Below are 23,166 nucleotides of genomic sequence, written 5' to 3'. Positions count from 1 at the left end.
TGTATTTTAAGTTGTGCCGTTGTGTGAAACTGACGTAAGTTAAATCGTCGAGTCTTTTGACCTTTGGGTTATTTTCAAAAGAGCGTTTATATAAGCGAAAACGTTTGTACTGTATTTATTATATAGCAGATTTGATTAAACAGGGCATAAGACGTTGGCTTGGGTGCTGGTATAGTAAATTCAAACGTCAATGAAATTTACTTCTGTGTAATAGCGTTACATTTTTCTTTACGGAAGCTGCTCATAAACGTTGCAACTTGCACTGTGCTGTCCTTCCGTCGCATTTCGGAGTACGTGAGGACAAATCCTTCATAGGCAACGCGGAAGTGGTGTAAGGGCTTGTCCTATGGCAAATTCGAGTTGATGCTGTACTTTGTATTCGAGTTGAACGGATAAACGTTCCTTCGATTTGCCAACCAGTAAGATCATTCTGCCAGCTCTTTGTAGTGGAAGTTGAAACGGATTAGGTGCAAAAAGCATAGCCCACAATATATACTTTTAGAGTAGATCGTATTCTTCAAAAGGATAATTACCAAAGGCATTAGTTTGGTATTTGAGCGACTTTGAATTTTTTTGTTTATAGAGATGATTTTGTGTCTTGTTGATATAATAATCTATTAGATTAGGCCAAACACATTGATTTTTTTCCAAAGGGATGATATGTCTTTTGTAGAAACGGTACCCCAAACTAGTTAAAAGACACAAAAGAAAGCGTTTTACCCACGTTGGAATGTATAGTATGTACATAATTACTTTCGCCCCAGATATAGTTTAAAAATCTATAATTAAACTTAAAAAATTACGACTTGAAGGTAAAAAAAATGTATATTGGTTTAATCTTTAAGGGTAGCATATTGTAATTTGTACACCTGTGCTTTACTCGGTAACCATTTTTAACATTGCTTTTGACAGTTACCAATTTTAATAACCACATACAAACGAACAAGCATGGTCACGCGCATGGTAAAGGTTTGCGTGCTGGGCGACACCAACGTGGGCAAGTCAAGTATCACCCTTAGATTTGTGGAGAACCGTTTTGACGAGCAGATGGCCAACACCATCGGCGCAGCGTTCAAATCCCGCTACTGGTCCACGGAACACGGAACTACATTTAAGCTGCAGATTTGGGACACCGCAGGCCAAGAAAGGTAGACATTTACTTACCAGTGTTCTAAACAAGTAACTTTTACGATGATGTAACTTTTTTAAACTGAGTCCCAGTCAAAGTCATCGGTTGCCAAGGCCAAGTCCCGGTGTAAGTCATTATTCAAAATAGTCAACTTAACTAAAAAACACACTAAACTACAGTGTTGTAAACAAGTGTTTTTATTTAAATGACTTCTCTCAGTCAAGTCATTTGGAGAAAAAAACGTACGTTAAAGCTAAGTCTTTTGCAAAAATAACAAGTTAAGTTCCAGTCCAAGACATCAGTTTCCCAAGTCAAAAAATTGTTGTAATAAGTCAACTCTAAGTCAAGTCATTGACATAAAAATAAAACACTTAACATTTAAACTTAGTAAACCATTCGACTATTATTAGCAATGACTAAACTAAATAACAAGCGAAACGCAACATTTATCGATCAAATTGTTTCACGTGCACATGTTGAGATAAATAACCTAGCTTTATTAAACAAAGGATTAACAAAAACACTTAATTTTACTCAAAGTCCAATTAAATTTATGTGTTTAAATAAGTTGTCGAGTCAAGTCATTCGAAAAACAGCAGATTAAGTGCATTGTAATCATATCATTGATTTAAGTCATTTTTGAGCAATTAAAAATATCAAATTCACCGAATTTCTTAAGTAGAAATATTTCAAATGACCAGCTTATACCGCTCTAGAACAAGTTATTCACAACTCTGAATAGTATTTTAAATACATCTGTTTGTTTTAAGTAACAGCAGATGCACAACACATCACAGGTAGCCGCTATCATAAGCCATGACACATCACATACGTCCGCTCGGGAACTGCAAAACCAAAGTTACGCCTTGTGTCACATTCCAGGGAATCTATAATAATTATAATTCTTTTTATTGGTAGTTAGAAAAGGTACATAAAAAAGAATGATACCTAATAGTCGTAATAACATCTAGTCCTAAACCCACCGGAATAAGACTTTATGTGGCCAGAAAGCAGAATAAGACCTAAATGACCAGAATCCTATGCAACATTTTACCTAACTGCAAACCCCCTTCCTAAGTACATCAATAACTCCCCTAATAATTTCAATCCTAACCCATTTTCTGACCAATACCAATTAACCAACAATAACCCCAAACAGGGTAAAAAATCCAGTGTTAAAATAGCGGAGCCTTGACGGCATGGTTCAAAATAGGACGCACAAACGTCGACAGCAAAACGGCCGATGCCAAACCCATGGCCCCGATCGTCCCATACCCTCTCCTTACAGTTTCAGGCATTATTTTGTCCATTTAGGCATTATTCTGATGATTTTAGGACGTATTCCGACAGATTTAGGTCTTAATCAGACAATTTCGATCTTATTTTGTCGTGGATATCACTGCGTATTTGACTTTATTTTGTCGTTGGTCATAATACTATTGTACTGTAGATTTTCCTGCTTTAGGTATTGTTGCTTTTTCGGCCTTATTGTGTGTTCCCGCTTCGGGAATTTTGCACGCGTGTCACAAAGAGTGTTCTTAAATTAACTTGTATGGGAAAACGCTTTCGATAGGGTCGAATTGTTCGTGAGTCATAAGCGAACACAATGCATGGGCGTTATGAAAGGCTGTTTCAGTCCTAACATCGCTTCTACGCTGCAAAGTTTGCCGCCCTTTTGTTTTATAAAACGGTATTAGTTATAGTTATAATTGTGTGTCTCTTTGAAACAATCTTTTGAAAAGTCGATTTACATTTGTATATCCAATAAGCCTAGACTTACATTTTGTCTAATTTACAGTTTGAAAGAGACACTTATCTGAAACGTTAAATTTTAACACCAAATGAGCCAAAATATAACCCTAAATGACTGAAAACTTTTAACAGAATAAATTGGCTCCCGTAAAAAATTTCAAGCACATGGTGCAATGCTTGGTGTTATCTCACGCCCATAAAAATGGTAATTATATTTAGAACGCAGTTTGCTCAAAGTGCTATGAAATTATTTTTTAAACAAAATAGTTAAAATAAGGTCAGCTGGCAGTTTCTGCCGAAACGTTCGTTTGTAACAAAGTTGGTGCTAGACCAGAATAGCATAGTAAGCCTGTTGTCATACCTACGTCATACATATAATAATTCTATAGGATGTTTTTATCGATGTTGAAATCATGTAGGTTTCTTTCTGTCAGTTACTGCTTAGATTATAGTTATATATTCCGCTTAAATGCCTCTATGATTTTCTCTCTTACTTTTTAAATTACATCCAGCAAAGCTGTGCTATAAAAAGATTATATTATATTTTGATAACTGTACGGTTAAAAATAAACCGTATAGTAGACCAGGAGTTTATGCGACGCGGCATTCTGCGTGCGGTTGCGTTACGTAGAAGACTGAGGTCACGTGCCCGTGCGTCAAAACGCCAGACGTATAGGACGCGTAAATGACAAACGCTTGTGAAAACTGGCAACCGCACGTCAAGCCACGCACGTAGACCACTTACATAACAAGTAACTACTAACTGCTGCGTACTTTCATTTACCACATAAGCATCACTCATTGTGCGTCATGGTAAGACGTGTTAGTGTGACACCCACTGTATTATAATTATTTAGATACATACTTTCTCTAATAAAAATACATTATTTAAGTACGTGGGTCAGTCTAAACTATAAGTCATTGTTTCTTAACCTTTTCAGTCTTTTTAGGTTGCACCTGTAAATATCTGTTAAGTTTCGGTTACATAGGCTTTGTGGTTTGCATAATAATCTTTAAAGTAATGTATGCTCAACAAGCTAAACCGAACGAAAATGTCAAAAAATGATAAAAATATATGTTCGGTACTTTTGAATATGTTTTCCTTAGCCTGTGACACACTTGGAAAGCTTTAATTAAGAAGGGCTGGTCCAGATGCTGGTGATTTCCAATTTGTTTCTATGGCTACAAACCTTTGAAAGGTTCGGGAATCCCTGTAAACATCCCAGTATCGATACCACTAGCACATCATTGACTTTTTTAAAGAATAACAACACTACGTCTTGTGCAAAAAACATTTTCGCTAAGCCTAATAAAAAACAAACCCGCCTTTGCATTGCCTATAGGTTTTCTGTTTAAAACGTGTATTTTTTAAACTTAAAGGGTTTTAATAAACATTTCAACCTAAAAATTACGGTTTTTAAAATAAGAAAGGTATCTCGGTATTTCGGTGTCAAATTTTGTAACCAAAAAAAAAAACAGATTTTCTAACGTTGTAAAACTTGCGTGTACGTGTTCTCTTTGTTGTCTTCGCTTAATAATGCTGTTCGTGTTCAGATAATTATTCAATTACTTTTTAGTTTACAACAGCAAAATAGTCTAGCGAAAAAGGCATAGTCGGTATATTTGAATAAACAGCGTTACAGTAGAAATATTAGATAGAATAATTAAAAAATAAACTAAACTATTCAGATATACTAACGATGCGTTTTCCGGTGGAGTATATATATATATACTAATTATAAAGAAGGTTCTTCCGACAATTATTTATTTATTATATATTTATATTGTCGGAAGAACCTTCTTTATAATTAATACAATAATAAATAATTGTCGGAAGAACCTTCTTTATAATTAATACAATGCCTGGCAGCAGCAGTATATTCATATATATATATATATATTTATATAACTTTTAACATGTGAAAAAAGTGTCTGATGTGAAGTACTAGCTTTGCTGTACTATTCTGCTGTGTGTAGGAATTGTAGGCCTACCATATGTCCTCTTTTAGGAGGATTTGTCCTCTTTTTTCAAGAAAAGTGAATGGTCCTCAGAGGACGCTCAAAATTGTCCAAATGTCCTCTTGTCGCATTTCGAGTTGGTTGCCTATACTTTCAACCAAGACTTTTGGGCGAGTCGTCGTATTTATTTCCAAAAAATTACTGCCTTGGCGGTTGTATATAATTTCAATGATATTTCGTGTAAACAATATCACGATCTCGTTAGAATTATCATTTCTTGTTGTCAAATGTTAAGGGAACCGCTCAGTATTCATGGGTTGAATCGGAAAAATAAATTTGATTTGTTGTTTTTGTGTCTGCTTTTGTAACTTTTGCTTCCCTTTTATGTTGTAACTTTTGCCTGCAACTACCGAGGAAATGTAAAACATCATCAAACTCAAACGTAACAATTCTACTTTCGTTTTGCTTGCCGGCAAAAATATGTCCTCTTTTGGGGTGCTGAAAATGTGGTATCCCTAAGGAATTAAGATGGATGTTTATCTTAAATAGGTCTGAATATAATTTCCATTATCACATATTTCAATGCAACATTACTTTTCTATTTAAAATCAGTAAAAATATAATTTGCTTTCAGGTACAAGTCGCTAGCGCCGATGTACTACCGTGGCGCAGCTGTCGTCCTAGTCGTCTTCGACATCACCCGCGAGACGTCGCTAGAGAGCGTGCGATACTGGATGAGCGAACTGCGCGAGAATGGCCCGGCCGACGCCGTCATCGCCCTGGTCGGCAACAAGCTGGACCTGGCCCCCCAGAAAAGGGAAGTTCCCGTCGCCGAGGGCCAGCGCTTCGCCAAAGAGTTCAAATCCATTTACTGTGAGACGAGCGCTAAAAGCGGCGAAAATGTTGAGAAGATTTTTAAGGATGTTTGCAACTTTCTTGAGGACAGAAGCGCAACCGATTCCAGCAACATTTTCTTCAACTCCGGTCGACGGCCCATCAACGTCCAAGACCGCTCCGTGACCGGCTCGCCCTCTCGCCGTGGGCATGACAGGCCTTCGGGCTGCTGTTCTTAGCTCTCTTGCGCGCGGTTGTTTATTTATTTTGAATTGCCGTTAGACGTCGCCCGCGAGTTAGTTCAGAAAGTGCGAACTAGCACCGGAGGAAACAGAGAGAGGCGGTTAAAAATGTTTCGTAAAACAGATGTCAGGCGTGTTTGGTAAACAGATGTCACCATAAACATGAACTTTATGGCGTTATATTAACCGTAACCTATGAAAGGCGTCAAGGCTACATTACCTTGGCCGCTTTCGTGGAGGTCTATTATACTTTTAACGATGCCCTGTAAGCCTGATCCGACTAACGCCAGTTTTCAAGCTTACTTTTAGATAACCGATCGGAATTATTTTGCCTTCGTGCCTTTTTTCTTCTCGCCTGTGAGTTTGGCTTTTTTAAGTTGACGATGATTTTTACAGATAACCGTAAAATCATTTACATTTTAATACTGTGACTGTGCCAATTTCAACATTTTGAAGCATTTTTTCTGTTAATGTACTACCCTTTTTTATGAAAATAAATATGTATAAGAGTAATTTTTGGCAATCGTTTTACTAACAAGTGTAAAGAAACGTAAAGAATGCGGTAGATTGAAAGGAATGTTTAGCTATACTATCGTTGCTTAGTTTTAATTTAGGTTGGTAAAAAAATTATTAAATTTTACCTTTGTAGACGAATAGTACTTTAGAGGTCAGGGAAATCGCGACATTGCCGGAATTCCAACTAATAATGAGCTTAACAAAACCCGACTTCTCATATTGAAGCCATTTTTCAAGTTTATTTCTTTGCAAATGTAATAATTTTTACTGCTGTTGTAGAAATTACCTTTCCAAGCTTAAAATGAGCACTGTAAGGAACTATCTTGTTATATGGCCAATGGTGGGATTCAAATTTTTTGTCAACCGGTTCTATCACAAATGACACACTTTTAAACCGGTTCTGTTACAAAAAGTCATCTTTTTCGGCAAATAATAAAAGTAGTTGCAATAACAGAATACAACTCCAGGTTCCAGCATTTGGTGCGAACAGGCTGAATCACATCACTAGGCTAACAGTCACACTTAAAAGCAGCAGTCGTCTTCTCATGACTATAGTTGTACTTGTGAGTTGTGACGCACCAATTCAATTTTCAGACAAAAATTACAAAAAGGAAATTGCTACAATTATAAAAATTAACTCAATGGATGACTGCTACGTGCGAACTTGACCATTGCACATTTTGAAAAAAACGTGAAAAAATCGATGGATTAGATAATATACGAAAATCCATTGACAGTAACCAGTAATCCTAACCGGTTCGCTACTCTCATAAAAGTTCGTGAGACGGTTCTATAGAACCGATGCGAACCGGCTGAATCCCACCACTGGATATGGCTATAGTATAGATAAAATGCCGAACAGTTTCCACACCTCAAGTAGACCTATTGATTCAAGATAAAGGTTATATAAGAGCGAACTTAGACCTGTACAAAAGTGGAGCCCGGAAAGTAGAGGTCACACCCCTAACCCTTACGCAAGTTCGTTTAGTTCAGTTTTGCACTTGAACTGAGACAACCCGCTGCATTAGCCTGTAGCATGCCAGAACCAAGGGAATTTGTAAATTATAACGAACTATAGGCTTTGAAAGCTTTGATAATTTGCTAACCATTCCTTGCGGCTTTTGGCAATAGCAGTTTAGATACCTTACCTAGACGTGCTACTGTTTGGTTGTCTAACGCGCGGCTGATATTATAAAACTAAATCAGAATATATAGCACGGCAGCGCATAAATGCGAGAAGTTGGTTACACGCAATTTAATCATGTGGGTGTCGTTGGGTCTCGGATGGCTACAACGCAAAGGATGCATATTTAACGGTGGCTGAGTATTGCTTTAACAATTTTTCCAAGAGTTTAGCCGTATCTAATTGCATAACCAAGGGGCGCCCGTTTCCGCTCCATTTTTAAACAGCCGCTAATGGCTTTTGTAAGCTCAAGTATCTCAGCATGTGGCTACATTGTGTTTTAATGTATTCATCGGCACCACCCGTTGCCGCACCGCGTCTAAAAATCGCTGAAAATCAACACCGCCACTATAAAACATGTATTCGACCGGCAAAAAAGCGAACCGCGGATCTGATTGGCTTAGGGACAATCGCGGAACAAGCGGAGCTTGGAAAATTACTCCAGGCTGTGTCCTCGTGCTGAAAAGGCGCCGCCGTATTGTCCCCCCCAATTACGCACGATGTGGGGGGTGGGCCCCGTGAAGCGTTAACGGCCTTGGATTAAGGCACAGGGCGATGTTAAGGCCTTCACGGGATTGGTCACTAGGGAGAATTCCGCAGACCGTTCACGTTTGCTCGGACGCCGAATGTTGGGAGTCTTTTGACCGGTCGAGAGTTGTCTTTTGAGTGGCTGGAGATAACATGGAGACGGTGACCTACCGCAAGATAAAGTGGAGTTTGCTTTTGGCTATTGTAACCTGCATGGTAAGTTTTCGTGCGGATGGCGATTTTGAAATAATGAACATAATAAAATTTATTCATTTTATAGAGTTAAATTTAACTTTTTGTTTGTAACGTGTGCCATTTGCACCAAAAACCGATTTTCACTGCCCTGTAAAACAATAGGGTATGTACAACTTCTATTCCAAGAATCGATGGTTATTAGTAGTTTGCAAGCTGCATACGAACCACTAATGGTATGATATAGGTGTTTCACGAGCTATTAGATAAATTAAATGTGTAGGCCCTAATAAAATTGCGACTTCTGTTACTACATATTCTTTCTTTGTTATATTGATTCTGTCATTATTCTAGATAAAATCTACAGTTAGAGCTTGAAGTAGGCTAAGTTTTTTTGTAATTTTGTAATGCATTCTGGAAGATCTTATTAGTTTTAAGAGCTGTACCATTGAGATTGTCGTTTATATTTTTGTGATAAAACATAGTTTTAATCACCCTGACTATCGATGTGCAAATTGTGCAATTGTGCATGATATTGATAAAATATTGGTGTTAAAGCTTATGGACGGTTAGTTGTTTATTTAATCTGATGCATAGTCAATATCTTACCAAGATATATCTTAGGACACCAATTCCATAGCCAAAGATTGATTTGACGTGGTGCTTTCTTTGTGTGTTTTTTGTATAGCGCAAGATTCCACGCTCTCACGTTATTATATCCAATCGTGCTGCTGGTGTTCAACAACGATTATAGATGTATTTATTTCAGCCATTCATACAGCGTTACGCTGAATTACTTGTCATTATAGAATAAGTGCCAACTGGCTCCTAAGAGGTTGCGTTGTTTTGCTGATCCCTTCATCCAAACTTGTTCTGCTTAACTGGAGACATATCAACAAGTCACTACATTACAAGTGGGCCGTTAATTGGTCGGTATACATTTGGTGGTTTGCTTTGGCATTGAGCAAGCCAAACACAATTTGCCACAACTTGAAATTTGTTTACCCCCGCCGCTCATTTATCAGTCTACATTTTGCTCCTTTTGCCTGGTTAGGCCTATCTCGCTTTTTGAGTAGTATTTGCAGTACCGGTATGTTAAATTTTGACAGTCTGTATATGCCAACTATATTTCTTGCAAACTATCGAGTTCACACATAAATGGAAGACTACCGGTAACTGATAGCTTGAAATGAAAGGTGTCGAGCTATTTTGTGCAACCAACGGGAGCTGTAATCACTTGTGAAAAATCTCTTAAACACTGCAACAATGGCATGACGGCATAAACACCATAAGCTTTGGTGTGGACAAATAGGCCCCAAAAAAATCGTGTCAGAAAATTGGGGGCCTTTTATGTTTCGAATAGCCATGCAATCTGTCGTATCCTAATATTGTTTCTGCCGTAGTGTAATCTATCTTATACATTCAGATATGCGGCGCTGTGGCCCTCGGGATTGGTTCCTGGGCCAACTCGGCCTTTAAGTCGCGCGTTGGCCAGCTGTTTCTGACGCGGTTCGACTTGTTTGAGGATTCCACCTACTGTCTCATCGGGGGTGGCGCCATTACAATAGTGGTTAGCCTGTGGGGCCTGGCCGGCACCCTAAAGGACAACAAAGCGCTCATCGCCTTGGTGAGTTTTTGTTTACGATTAACAGAAAAAATGATTAAAAAAATAATGGGTTATTGGAATTTTGATAATGAATTTACAAACCAAAAAGGTCGAGTAGATAGAATAGACATCATCTAATTGTACGGTGACGAAAAAGCAATTCAAGTATCACTTATAAAAAATTCATTTTTGAAAAACAACTAAGCCTAAGCTAAAATATAAGTAGGCTAGAATGCTGGTTGTATTTCCAGATAACTCAATTTATATCTTGATGACCTGACGGGTGAAGGAATATAAACAGAAAAGTTTTTTTTGCCATATAGCACTACTGGTACCGTATGCAAAAACGTATAGTCGCCGAATGGAATATTTAAATGCAGTATTTGGCCAGCTTTAGTCTCGCGAACTAAAACATAATATCTTACAACAAGCTTTGAGGTGTTATGATTGGTATTTGTTTTTATTGGATATATTGACATTGCAAAACGGACGACTTCGCCGCTAATTCAGGTAAATTATTTCCCCTTTATGGGGGTGTTTTGCAAATTATAATGTTGCCTATGCCTGCACTTTGCAGCATTGTAAAACGTAAAGTTTGGGTGTTTTGTATAGAAATGTCGAATTTTGTAACGCGCGTCGAAATTAGCGTCGCCATAGCAAATCGGTAACGCCTGGTCGCGTCAAATTCAAAACAACTTCAAACTGTCGTCCAGCAGTCGTTCAACAATCGCGAAAAACCAACCTTCAGTTTTCCTACAATACGTCGACCCTCAAAAACGCCACTCCTAAAATCCGCCGCTGCCTTTTTCCCACTCGACCTACCCTTCGTATCGTTTTTCCCACCCTTTGTTTGCCTTTTGTCCGACGCTACGTAGTTACCGCTAGCAAGAGTTTAGGACTTCAGTAGGGCATTAAAAGGGCGACAGGCTCCAGTTTTTTAGGCTGCCTGAATTTTAGGATATTTGCTTTCTCAGCAAAACAACAGCGCACAGAAGCAGTGCGGCGAAAAACAGGATTGTCGGCACCTTTTTATGTGCGCACTGCAGACCAACGGCGCCCATTGAAACCGTCAATTAGATAGACTGTTTAGGAGTTTTCGTACTGGCGAGTTGCTTAGTGTTTGGCGCAAAAGGAATAAGTTGTTCAATAATGTAGATACGGCGTAATCGCACTTGTTGGTTTTGCAGAAGTATTTTTGTACTTCTAGGTTTGTTATTAAATATGTGTTTAATCCCACGTGTTTTGAAAGACATGCATACGCAGCAACTGACAATATCAGAAATTATTTAGCTGCATAGTTGGTGGTAGAAGTGCAAGAGAAGTTGATTAGGCGAGTCTAAAAAGAATAAAATACCATTTATACTCTGCACCAAACTGACAAGCAAGAATAATGGAAATCCGGCCTGTTGATTTGTGGTCATTCAACATTTAAAATAAACATAAAAAACAAGTGAGTTAACGAATAGGAACAAATTACCATACAATTTTTGGTAAGTTATGCTTTTGGCTCTATCAATCATACTATATATCAATCATACTATTACTATATCAATCATACTTGAAACTACTATCAAAAACTCTAAAATTAGAATAGTAGTATTTTATGATTTTTGCAGCTGAACTGTTTATAAATCTGTGGTTGGATTGTTTTCACAACCACGATAGACATGCAATGTCCATCGCCCCTTTGCGAGGCAATGTTCACATCACACAGCAATCTGCTCTACCATCTTCGCAATGATCATAGAGACACTGACCTCAAAGATCTGACTTGCAAAATTCCAGAATGCTATAAGTGCTGTTCAACATACAAGGCTTTCAGGACACATTTGTACCGATATCATGGTGGCCTAGACAAGAAACCGCGCAGGTACCGAACGATTAATCCTGAATCTTACGATTTGGGAGAGTACCTTGTGAAATATGAAAACCTTAATATTGTAATAGAAGCGCGGAACTTTGGCGAACTGATGTCAAAGGCAATCATGAAGCTTAACATTGAAAATTTCTCACGAATAAGACTCCAGCTGTATAACAAAAACTTTGAAGAATGGATTGATGTGATGAAAGGAGATAGCTTTCCACCTACCTTATCAAAGCTAAGGCTGCTTTCTGTATTTGACGAACCCTTTAACCCCTCTTTATTGCACCTAGATGGCAGCTTGCTACAAACAAACAATACCTCTTTGCCTGGTCCCTCAACTCAACACAATTCTCCTTCAGCACACCACAATAGCTGCCAACTGCAGTTGGACGCTCCACCAGCACATCATAATTCCACTTTATTGCACTTAGACCAAGGTGCCTCTACACAACACAATAGTTTTAAAAACTTCTCAAACCACCTTGAAAGCTTTGGCCAAAGTGATGTGACCGAAAGCGATGCGTCAAGCATTGTTGACATGGACGGGGATGCAAAATCGATGCAACTGGTGGAAGTCAGCGACGGAACTGTCGAGCTGCTTGAAAGCATCGATAAGAGTGAGCCCCTCTTGCCAAGCGACGATCTATCTTCTCTTGAAAAGAGCCAGAAGACTGATGAACCAGTTGAGATTAGTGGTGGAAGCATTAAGATGCTTAAATGCAGCAAAAACTCAATTGGTAAGTCAAGGAAGAAAGTTAACAGCACACTTGAAATTGTCAAAAGGGAACAGAAGCGAAAGCAAGCAACATCCAGTCAATCGAATACTGATTCATCGTCTGACGAATGGACTTTTAAGACTAAAGGTTGGCCAGCCACCTACGAATTGCCTCCATTCGGTCAAGTTATAACTGATCATATTGAAATGGTGGCCAAAGGTACCTGGCCCTACGTGTTGAGTCGAATCCGCAACAAAATTGTCAACATTCTGTTTAATGCAATGACCAAGTACACTTTGTAAGTATGTAAATAACTTTTTTTAGTGATGTCAATTTGTATTCTATTTCTTTGGTCAATTTTTTTGGCTTAAATGATTACATTGTATAATTATATTATAGCAGTTTGTTTTGCGATGGATTGTCTAATTTGTTTCTGTATTGTAGGTATCCCCAGCCATGTCAGTACCGGATTGTTGGTCATACTCTTGTGGAAAAGTTTCCTGTCCTTCGGGACCGCATTGCAACTAAAGGTGCATATTATGTAAGTTTTTTTTCTGTTAAATGATATATATTGTTTTTTAAGTAGCAGTTATAAGTTACTCTGTCTAAGGCAGGAATGATTAGAAATGGTGATGTTTAATTACCTGACATAACACCAATCCAAGTAGTAATAATAGTTGGGGGTAGTTGATAACAATTTAAATATTTTCCATTGGCAACACAAAATAAACTTTTTAAAGCAATTTAATAATATGCTACAAGAAGAAATTGAGTAAAACGGATAACAATTCTGATTTTTGTTGCCATCTGAATTTTTAGAAGATTTTATATAGTGAGATACTTAAAGGCAAAGCAAATTGAGTTTTGGTCGGAGGTTATGCAGGAGTTTAAATCTTCTGAAAAGACATTCCAGACTACCTCATTGCCTTTCAGAACTCGTGGGTTCTAATGCTCAGAAATCGCTACAAGGATTTTCGAAGGCGGTGCCCCAAAAACGAAACGCGACTCTTGATGCAGAAAAAGTATTCTGCAAAAAGAAAGCGTCTGAAAGATATTACAGCACTTCCACTTGTTCTTCGGCCCAGACGGCATTTTGACTCACTGGCAGCGGAGGTAAGATTTTTTGTGTAATGTTAATTAATATTAATACTTTACATATTGCCCTACTGTGTATTAGGGTTGATTGTCAGGTAAGGAAGTGTGCCACTAATAATTTTTGATTTTATAAGTATGCCCCAATCATGCCTTTTTTTAGTGATTCATGCATATTAAGGTGTAGGATATTTATGGCCTGTGAGTTATGCCCCTGCCAAAAAGGGCTACAAATTGCAATTCTATCATTTCCTACTAAATTATTATGTTTTTCTTGTTTTGACCCTTTGCTTTACCACTATATTAGTGGTCTTCAAAAAAATGTTGTAAGACCCAAGCTGTAAAACAACTTCTAAAAATAAACATTCGCTAAACCCCACAAATATACTGATTTTGCTTTAAAAGCACCTACACCTCTTACAGTGTATTTTTGGTGAGTCAGCTCTAAATCAGTTCACAAAAAAAAGAAACGTCATTTTAAGCTCACATGGGCACTATATTTTGCTTGTCTATCTTGCCCATGCCCTGATCCCCACCCCTGCCTTGCAGTACCCCGACCTTCAGGACGACCTTGTCACCGGTCAGCACATCCGTGTTATTCAAGAAGAAATGCAGAAGATCAACCCTTCAGTGGAGGTTGTGAGGAACGCTCTTAACCGCACCTTCGAGCAAAGAAGGAAGCAATTGCAGCACAAAGACCAATTAGCCAACGTCTTGAAAACTTACCTGCCGCTGAAAAATTCCGAATGGGTGCGTTTTCCATTTTGTTTTTCACTACAAAATGGTGCGACATACATGTGGGGCAGATCTAGGATGTTTACTTGTGGGCCATATTTTTTCAGCTATGTGATGTAGTGGGACGTCATAATACTAGTAATATTAGGAACTACATTCTTCTCGATTGGACTGATGTGCAAATATGCAACTAATATTAATTAATCACACAAGGCTCGAAAAACAGAATTTATTTCATTTCAGTTGGCCTGGCCATATATATAAAAACAATATTGGTTATTTTAAGCAAGACATTTATTGTTGACATAGCTTGGTGTTTTTAGGGTGAATTGGGTAAACTAAACATTGTCCAACAAAGCAAAAACACGCGGACGAAATTAACACCAACGTTACACGTTCAAAAAAACTTAACTTTCAGACGATTACCGCGTCCAAATTTTAAGTGTTGACTTTTGGCACAGATGTGTCTATTGTAGTTTTACATTTATTTTTTTATTTTTTTGACTCTTTTCCTGTAGGTTTTTTTTCGTATTTTTTGTTAGCAGGGTGTAGCGAAGTAATAAAAAAGGTAGCGTACTTTGTGTATTTTGCTGGGCCCGATCACAAACCTATATAACCCTCCTTATCTTACCCGTTTGTTTACAGCTTCTTCACGAAATGCGCCAACTCACCGGCAAAGACGTCCTTGTCGAGTTACGACTCAGCAAGCTTTCCCAACTTAAACTACACCTCAACCCGAACAAACTACCATCTGAGTTCGTTGAATTGATTGGTGGGTAATATAAATCAGCAAATAAAAAAAACAAATGTTGACTTTATTATATACCGGGTACTTTCAAACCGAAAATCAGTCGTCCTAATTACGATTAAAGATTAACAAGGCAAGACTGGACTCCTGAGGTTCGAGGTAACGACCCTTGACTAATGTACAAGAGTCGATTGGTTAATAGACCAGCGGCAAAGTAAATAACGAAGTGCTCAAAAAGTGCATTGTTAGTTGTGACGTAATAATAAGGAACTCTACGCTTCAGTCAAAGTTTTTTCTCGCTTACGAAAACGACCTGCTATGTTTAGATTTCAAATTGGTCTCTCCTCATTACTTGAATCAAATATGCATATGAACCCAAATTTCACTCACAGCTCTAATGTATTTTATTTGGTCAAATTCAATCCCCGTTAAAGCTAAAAAATCCCAACCTAAATGAGAATTCCCTTCAGGTTTAAAACTTCTCGTCTAATTATATTGAAGTGCATGCAAGGCTATGCTCGAAAAATTTAGCCTGCGGTGAGATTGAACTCACGACCCTGATCAAATATATTATTGTTTTTTTGACAGTTGTCTTTATTTGAAACCTTGTCTGTGCATTCAATAAGAATGGTGCCTTTTTTGTTTAATTAATGTTCATTTGCCGGGTTGTTTATTTAAAATCTTGTCCGTGAATGCGCAGAAAGAGACACTACGCTGACGGCTTGGATAATCCAAATTCCTCTCATCTTTTGCGAAAACGTGAAGCACTTTGCAGCGTACAAAGCGGTAAGTTCATTTGTGCAACCAGTAGTTTTGAACAATTTATTGATTCAATTATTTGCCTTGCAGAGTTATTTTAAACATCTTAATATAAAGGTATCTATATTCGTTGCAGTGATGAACAAATATTTTTGGCCAGTGATTACCTGATGTATTAAGTAGCGCAGTAACCCATTATAAACAAATTTTCCATGATGTTAATGAATATTCAAAAAAATAAAAAAATAATGCCATTGGTGAAAAACTTAAAATGTTTTACCGAAAAATAAATATGAAATTAAAGCTTAAAATATAAAAGGAGTATAATCGCTATTTGTTTGAAAAGACTTCTATGTTTTTTCAACAGTTTGAACACTCTTTAAATTTATTTTATTTGCAGCTTACGTTATATGTTTAGAAGAAGCCGTTGTAAAATATTTTTTTTAACTCTAGTAGGTTCATCAATACGTTTACTATTCTGTTTTTAAATTTCATTCAAAGCATTTCTAGTTTTTCCAATTTCAGGTCTTAAAAAAAAACCTAAAAAGTTTCCTTAGAAGAGTTGAATATCTTTAAATATTTTCACACGAAAACGTATGACAACCCTTTAACAAAACAATAACAAAACCAAATGTCGCCATAGCAACCGGACCTGGCCTACCCGTGCATCCGAATCGACGCCGACCTCAGCAAGTGTGTGTGCGTCGACGGGAATGAGGTGACAGTCGAGGGCGATTTCTACGCTGCCCTGGCAACCCTGGTGTCCAGCTACTGGGCTTTCAACATCGCCTTTCCGCCCCCGCTCGCCAAGACCATGGCCTTTGTGTGCGGCTTTATTCTGCGCCTCGGCGACGTTAAAATCCCCGAGAGCCTCTTGCGCATTATCAACAAGCTATAGCTGCTATATAAGGCGGTTCTTGAAGTTTTGGGACCGCGCCCCTTTTGTAACAATTTGTTGAAACTCGGCAACCCCTATGCGAATAATATGTTTCATTGGATACGATGGAAGAGATAGTCGTGTAAGGAAAACAATATTAAATAAATGGAAAATATATTTTTTCTCGAAGAGTTCTTCACGCCCCCTTACAAAGTCTTCACGCCCCCCCTAGAGCGTCGCGCCCCCCAGTTTGAGAACCCTGTTAAAAACTTTAAAGCTTTTATCCCTCTTAATTTTTCTAGCTTCTTTGTTGCCATACTTGCCTCAAAACGGCTTTTCTTTTTAAATTGGCTTAAAAAAATAGAGTTAAAAACGAGGGTAAACACCGTATCAGACGTTTGTCTAAAAAACAGTGTTTCTCAACCCATGGGGCGAGCCCCAAAATTGGGTCGCCGTTTAATATGGTTATATGGCCGAAACATATTAAGCAAACACTTCTCCAAGAATTTCGGTAAATTGCGGTGGTAATACGAAGATGGCAGGAAAGACATTAACTAAACTCGAATTTTAATTCACTTCATAAATGTACACTATTTCGTTTAAAATCGCCGAGGAATGCGTATAAAAAAGTTGCGCGTTTTTAACGTTCCGCAAATAATGCTGTTTTATGTTCCCTTTTCAAATGCAACTTGAACTACCTTTTGCTGCTATGTTTTTTATACTTTTTCATTTGTTTCTAACGCCCGCTCGAACCTTCAAAATAAAGAAAATCTGATGTTTTATTTCTTCAAAATCGCGTTTTATCTTTGGTGTTTGTGTACAATTGTTCTACTTTTATTAATGAAGTTCTCTTGCTTCTTAATTCTTCTTTTATTAAGCACCTGAAAGCTTGTTACTTATCAACACAAGATAACTGATGTCTGTTGTCAACAGGCTCCAAAATATTGCCTTACCCTTTTGTAAATAAGTGAAGAATCGCTTACTCTGGTTTCTTCTTTTCTTTTGTTACCAGGTGTTCATCTCTTGTTTGTTTGTTTTTGTATAACGCCAATAAATATAACAACTCCTGACGAAGTTTTTTTTTTAGGCCTCCGAATATATGGAAAGTGCAAATTTGTGTTGGTTTGATTTTTCAAAATACCTTTGTATCGTCGCATAATTACAACCTAAGCGTGTTCGCTGTATGTTGAAAACCACTCCTACGATAAGACCGTTGATATGTATTTGTCAACGAAAGTCATGCATGTCAAACTGGTGACGTAATAACATGTGACATTACGTCACAAAATATCGGAAACCGAATTGCCCGACTAAAAAGCCGTGGTAAAGGTAAGCGAAAACTGTCCGAAGTGGCGTAACGCTCAAATATTTTTTGCAGGTATACGCCGAACCGTTAAAAATAATTTTGTTCATAAAATTTTATTTTTATGTACAAATAAATAACAAATTTTTTATTGACATTTTAAAGTTTATAAAAATGTTATTTTTTACCAGGCTATTTTCTTTGAACAACTCTGAAAGTTTTTAAACAAATATTTCAGTTGCATATTTGTGCACGACATCAAACGATAACCTTCATGTTCCTAAGGTTATTCGTTTTAAAAGTCCCGCTGTGACGTCATGTCTGAAAATTGTCATGCGTTTCGGGAAGAAAATTACTTAACCCCCGCTCCTGCAAAAAGCCAAACATCCCAAAAGCCTCTATTATCGAATTGCGACGAAAAATGGAAGGCATTACTCGTCGCAGGTGCTTCATTCTAACTTGCGCGAGATTCCGCGGGATATAACTGCTATTAGGTACAGTCGCACCTGGCGTGGTATTTATAGAGCCCGCTCCTTTACGATTTTGGTATGATAAGGGTTAAGTTCTTCCAGCCTGAAAATTACCCAACCGCTTTTCACTTTGGGACTGTATACATCGTCCCTTCCAAAATATTTGCAAGGCTTTTTTGAAGCTGCAAATTTGTAAAAAGTATAAAAACCGACACACCAGATAATGCAAAAAAAAACTGACACTAAAACATTGGCTGTTTAATTTTTGACAAGCGCCATTTAAAGTTGTGTTTCAAAATTTATATACAAATAAAAGAGTTTCGGGCCATTAAGTCAAACTTTGCTTTCACGCTCTGAAGCTTTGATGGCTTTAATTGTCGAAATGCCTTTTTTCAATAGTCTGTTTTAATATAGAAATAGCCGAGTTGCATCACGAACCGAAATCCACAAATTGATGTAAGATCGGATCAAACGTCAAACAACGGTTTTGAACGATTATCGATATACAACTTGTTATCGGTTTAGATTTGAGATGAAAGTAGACGATGAAAATTACGTCGCTAAGTTACGCAGACTTCACAAAGCTTGCAACTTTGAAAATCCTAGCCTAGGCGTTCAATGTGAAGTTTTGTGATATGGCCTTGTAAAAAATGAAATATTTTTTTGAAATGGCGGAAAAGCAATTCATATTTTACCGGAATGCAAAATCCGGCAGTAATTATTTTTCGGCTTACATTCACCACTGGTTCAAACCCATATGTTATCCGACATCTGTACTCACAAACTATCCGGTTTTGGATTTTGTCTACATAAAAGTAAATTTAGTTGAATTTTTTCACAGTTTTCGGTCGGGCTCTTCACACTTGCAGCTGTCTACGCATCGTCAGCCACCATGGTCTTCACATTCGCCGTTAGATCCGAACGCAGCTTGGAGGTGGCAGCCCTGTCGGCAGTCAAGTCCCAGTACGCCACTTCGCACCCCTACGCTGCCACCATTACCAAAGCATGGGACGCCATGCAAAAAGAGGTAACCTATTACTGTGCATGTAGGCTTTGTTTACTGTTGATTTTGAGCGTATAGGAACCTGAAAGCTTGAAAAACTATACAAGATTTGGAAATAAATTCACAAAGATAAGACTGAAAAAAGTTATCAGGATTACCAACGACTGCTTTTTTTTGGCCAGATTATCTAGCGATTTATTTATAGTCATATATGCCGTCAAGTTTGACCGAAACATGTGCACAGAAAGCACTATATGCAGTATGTGCAATGCGCATTACTACAATACTGCAGAAGGTTTTTAAATTGTTTTACCACAGCTCATATTTTATGAGCAACACTTTAAAATACATTTCTCTATTGCAGGTCGACAAAGTAATTGATAATTTGTAACCGAGGGCTCGAAACCTTTATTAAATGTACGACAACAGCTAGCACAAACTTGTCATTAAAATTTTATCTTAATGCGCGCCGAATAAGATATCTATGAAAGCTCGGGTGTAGAAACAGCTCATTTCAGAGCCGTTGTTTACCGATGCAAAGCCACCAGTCAAATCGTTAAGGAATCCCAAACCACCAACAATAGGCCTCTAAAGGCTGCCAGGCGTGAAAGGTGCAATTTTATTTGGTCATTTCTGACCGTAATTGTTGGGCCGTATCTTATTGTTAGAATTTAAAGTCCAGGGTTGCGCGCTATGACCTCTAAATTATTGCTTTCAGGGTAGAAAGCAACAGGGCTGCGGAGTCGGATTTTGGACTTGGGGATCGGTACTTTAAACAGTTAATTTATTTTGCTGGAGCCGAACTTGACACTATACGCTGGACTATACTTAAGCCCCGAGTCCGACGTGCGCATGCGCAGAACCTAATTCGAAACCGATAAGACCACAAACTGTAAATTCTAAAGATGGAATAGCATAGGGTGGAATATTTTCCAACCACGAATTTAGAATGAATGAGATATATGACACCCCCTTTGAGTGAATTTCTGTTTTTATACCCTGTTTGAGTTAAGTAAGAGGGCGGAGTACATTCTTTAGAGTCGAAATAGGACTCGGGAATTGACAGAATGGGCAAATTAAATGGAGTGGGGACACTGGAGGCGGATTCAAATTTACTTTTTTGGTCCTAGTTGGACGGTTGTTTTTAACCGACTACGCAGACTTGAAAATCAATTATACAGAAAAACCTTATCGATTATGGTCAACGCAAATGCAGCTGCGTTTTGCTGATGGTGCTTACCTGGCGTTTAAAATAACAACAGAAAAGGCCTCAAACAAATAAGCCTAAAAACGTTACAGTCTTCATTGTACAAAGACCTTGAAGTTGTCGGCCAATATGTACCGACTTTTTTGGCTTAATAACCACCGGTAATGCATTAAAACTAAACCAGCCACGTTGGTACATCTAAAAAAAAAACAAAGCCTTGCATGAAATTGGTGTTCATAATTTATGACCCTATATTGTTAACAGCGCCACTGCTGTGGCTACAACAACGGTTCCGACTACACTTTAAGCAAATATTCAAGCAAAAGCTCCAAGCCGTGGCCGGATTCTTGTTGTGCTCTTTCGCCATCTAACGTAGTCGCAAGCTCGAATTCTTGCACTCAACATACCAACAGCACCAGATCTTTCATATCGAAGGTAAACCTACACGTATTAAAGGAAGGGAAGACTTTTAGGTATTAATCAATATGCTTTTGTTTATGAAACCTCGCCAGTTTGAAGTTTAAGTTTAATCGTCACAGTTGCCTTTCGAAATTATTGATCAAGTAATCTTCGCGCTTTCGGAAAGGCGGCCTATGTAACATGTATAAGTGTATTATGTTCGCCTGCAATAATCACTAATTTTTATTTAGTTATATATAAATGACTGAATTTATATATACCACGTGTTGTACCATATTCATTTTTACACGATATCATGAAGCATTAGTTGTTTCTTTTTGCTTTTCGGAACCCCTGCTACAATTCTTTAAAGTGAAACGCGTTTTTGTACATTTTTGTTATACACTTTGTGTACACAACATAATCAGGGTTATTTACTGGTTTACTTGTACTTTTTAGCACTACTACACTTACAATTTTAACTTAATATTACGCATAATATAAAGCCATGGAACAAAATCTGTTTTGATTGCCAGGGCTGCGGTGGACAAATTCGATCGATGGTCAAGAATTACGTGGTTGCAGTGGGCTCGGTCGCACTTTTCCTGACCGCCCTGCACATCTTACTTCTTGTGCTTTGCTTTGTTATTGTATGTCACGTAGACCGGGTGTGGCTGACGTTATAAAGTGTATCAGGGTGAAAAAGTATATCAACTAGCCAACAATTAAAAACTATACTGGGAACCTGATTCGATTTTCTAAACCAGTGCTTTTCAACCTTTAAAATTTCCATGCGCACGAAACAAGCGCAGTAAGTTTGCAGCTTTTAGTTTAAATTCTGAAAAAACAACATGAAAGCGTTTGTGTATTAAAACCGTATGCCTAAGCGTTGACCGATATAAAATAGATAGCTTAAGCTGCAATGAACTATTATACGAGACTATATTACTGTACCTGTAACGCAAGTGGGGGCACCAGCTTATTTAATTACTATATTCCATATGATAAAAAATAATAATGCACCATTTTCATCCGCACATTCATCCGCACGACGTTAGTCATCCGCATTACAATTTTTTTCATCCGCACAAGTGCGTACCATCCCACGGGTTGAAAAGCACTGTTCTAAACGATTTGGTAATTTTCAATACAGATCTGTGATGATCGCCAATTGAACATGCGATTTTTTTTTAATTTTTTTTTCATCAGGCCACCCTGCCATCTCCTTAACTGTACATATTTAAACTAAGAGTTCAGTTGTATATTTCTGCACTGCATCGAATGATAACCTCAGGTTTCCTATTGTTACATGTTTAGACGTTCGTTATGATGTAATTTTGTGACGTCATCAAAACTTTTTTTTCATTGTTACTGTAAACAAAAATTATTGCACTTTCACCACTGCGTAAACCCAATGTTTTATGTTTCTGCCGTATAGCGTTTTTCGCATTTCGTTTTCTGATTATATATGCTTTACACAACAAGCAAGCATTTTTAATGTAAGCTACGTTTAACGCCTTATGTGGCCAGCACGTGAAACACCATTCTCAAGAATATACATTTATTTTGTACAATGCTTTGGGCTTAATCTGAGTTTTACAAATCGCTCGCAATTTTGTTTAACCATTACTCGTATTGTATTCAATTGTAAAAAAAAGAACAACTAATCTGGTTTATTTGCTGATTAAAATACTCGAAAAAGTTTTTGAAAAATGACAACATATGCATCACAAAGATTAGTGTTGTGATGACCTATTTTTTAATTACTGTATTGCTCATAATCGGACGAGTTTACCAATTTTAATAGTTTAACGTGTAATAGTTACGAAATGACAAGTACTTGACTTTGAACTGACTTGCTCGAATTATGACCTGACTGGGACTTATACAACTTTGTCATTTAAATTGATTTGGCTTGGGCTTAAGGTATTTTAAGAATGACTTGAATGGCACTTAGATAATTTCAAAATGACTTGTTTACAACACTGGAAGAGAGACACGTGTAACCTAAAAAAAGAGTGATCAGCGAACACGCGCACTGCTGTCTGTTTT

The 23,166-nt window shown here is 37.7% G+C and overlaps 3 protein-coding genes across 3 annotated transcripts; all 3 read left to right on the top strand.

Annotated features, from left to right (window-relative positions):
• Window positions 1-948: 948 nt before the first annotated feature.
• On the top strand, window positions 949-6,292 carry LOC146163404 (uncharacterized). Its single transcript, XM_083382484.1, has 2 exons — window positions 949-1,148; window positions 5,475-6,292. Exons 1-2 carry the CDS (start codon window positions 949-951, stop codon window positions 5,911-5,913), a joined length of 639 nt encoding a protein of 212 aa, XP_083238610.1. The 3' UTR covers window positions 5,914-6,292.
• A 5,316-nt stretch (window positions 6,293-11,608) lies between these two features.
• Window positions 11,609-16,935, top strand: LOC146163403 (uncharacterized). Its single transcript, XM_083380479.1, has 7 exons — window positions 11,609-12,819; window positions 12,966-13,062; window positions 13,455-13,634; window positions 14,163-14,363; window positions 14,994-15,120; window positions 15,797-15,882; window positions 16,499-16,935. Exons 1-7 carry the CDS (start codon window positions 11,609-11,611, stop codon window positions 16,751-16,753), a joined length of 2,157 nt encoding a protein of 718 aa, XP_083236605.1. The 3' UTR covers window positions 16,754-16,935.
• LOC146163402 (tetraspanin-1-like) lies at window positions 16,898-21,800 on the top strand. Its single transcript, XM_083380478.1, has 4 exons — window positions 16,898-16,993; window positions 19,347-19,532; window positions 20,980-21,150; window positions 21,651-21,800. The coding sequence occupies exons 1-4, from the start codon at window positions 16,898-16,900 to the stop codon at window positions 21,798-21,800; spliced, it is 603 nt and encodes a 200-aa protein (XP_083236604.1).
• The last annotated feature ends 1,366 nt before the right edge of the window (window positions 21,801-23,166 follow it).

This window comes from Ascidiella aspersa, chromosome 2 (genome assembly GCF_963924565.1).
Source record: "Ascidiella aspersa chromosome 2, kaAscAspe10.2, whole genome shotgun sequence".
Lineage (NCBI taxonomy): Eukaryota > Metazoa > Chordata > Ascidiacea > Phlebobranchia > Ascidiidae > Ascidiella > Ascidiella aspersa.
The sequence above is the reverse complement of the archived record's forward strand: the minus strand, read 5'-3'. Positions and strand labels throughout refer to the sequence as shown.

Bases quoted from the DNA above. Each gene is read 5' to 3' on its own strand.
- LOC146163404 (XM_083382484.1), top strand. From the start codon at position 949: ATGGTCACGCGCATGGTAAAGGTTTGCGTGCTGGGCGACACCAACGTG. The intron at 1,149-5,474 runs GTAGACATTTAC...ATTTGCTTTCAG, and splicing joins GACACCGCAGGCCAAGAAAG to GTACAAGTCGCTAGCGCCGA.
- LOC146163403 (XM_083380479.1), top strand. From the start codon at position 11,609: ATGCAATGTCCATCGCCCCTTTGCGAGGCAATGTTCACATCACACAGC. The intron at 12,820-12,965 runs GTAAGTATGTAA...TCTGTATTGTAG, and splicing joins GCAATGACCAAGTACACTTT to GTATCCCCAGCCATGTCAGT. The intron at 13,635-14,162 runs GTAAGATTTTTT...CCTGCCTTGCAG, and splicing joins TTGACTCACTGGCAGCGGAG to TACCCCGACCTTCAGGACGA.
- LOC146163402 (XM_083380478.1), top strand. From the start codon at position 16,898: ATGGAAAATATATTTTTTCTCGAAGAGTTCTTCACGCCCCCTTACAAA. The intron at 19,533-20,979 runs GTAACCTATTAC...TATTGTTAACAG, and splicing joins GGGACGCCATGCAAAAAGAG to CGCCACTGCTGTGGCTACAA. The intron at 21,151-21,650 runs GTAAACCTACAC...TTTGATTGCCAG, and splicing joins CCAGATCTTTCATATCGAAG to GGCTGCGGTGGACAAATTCG.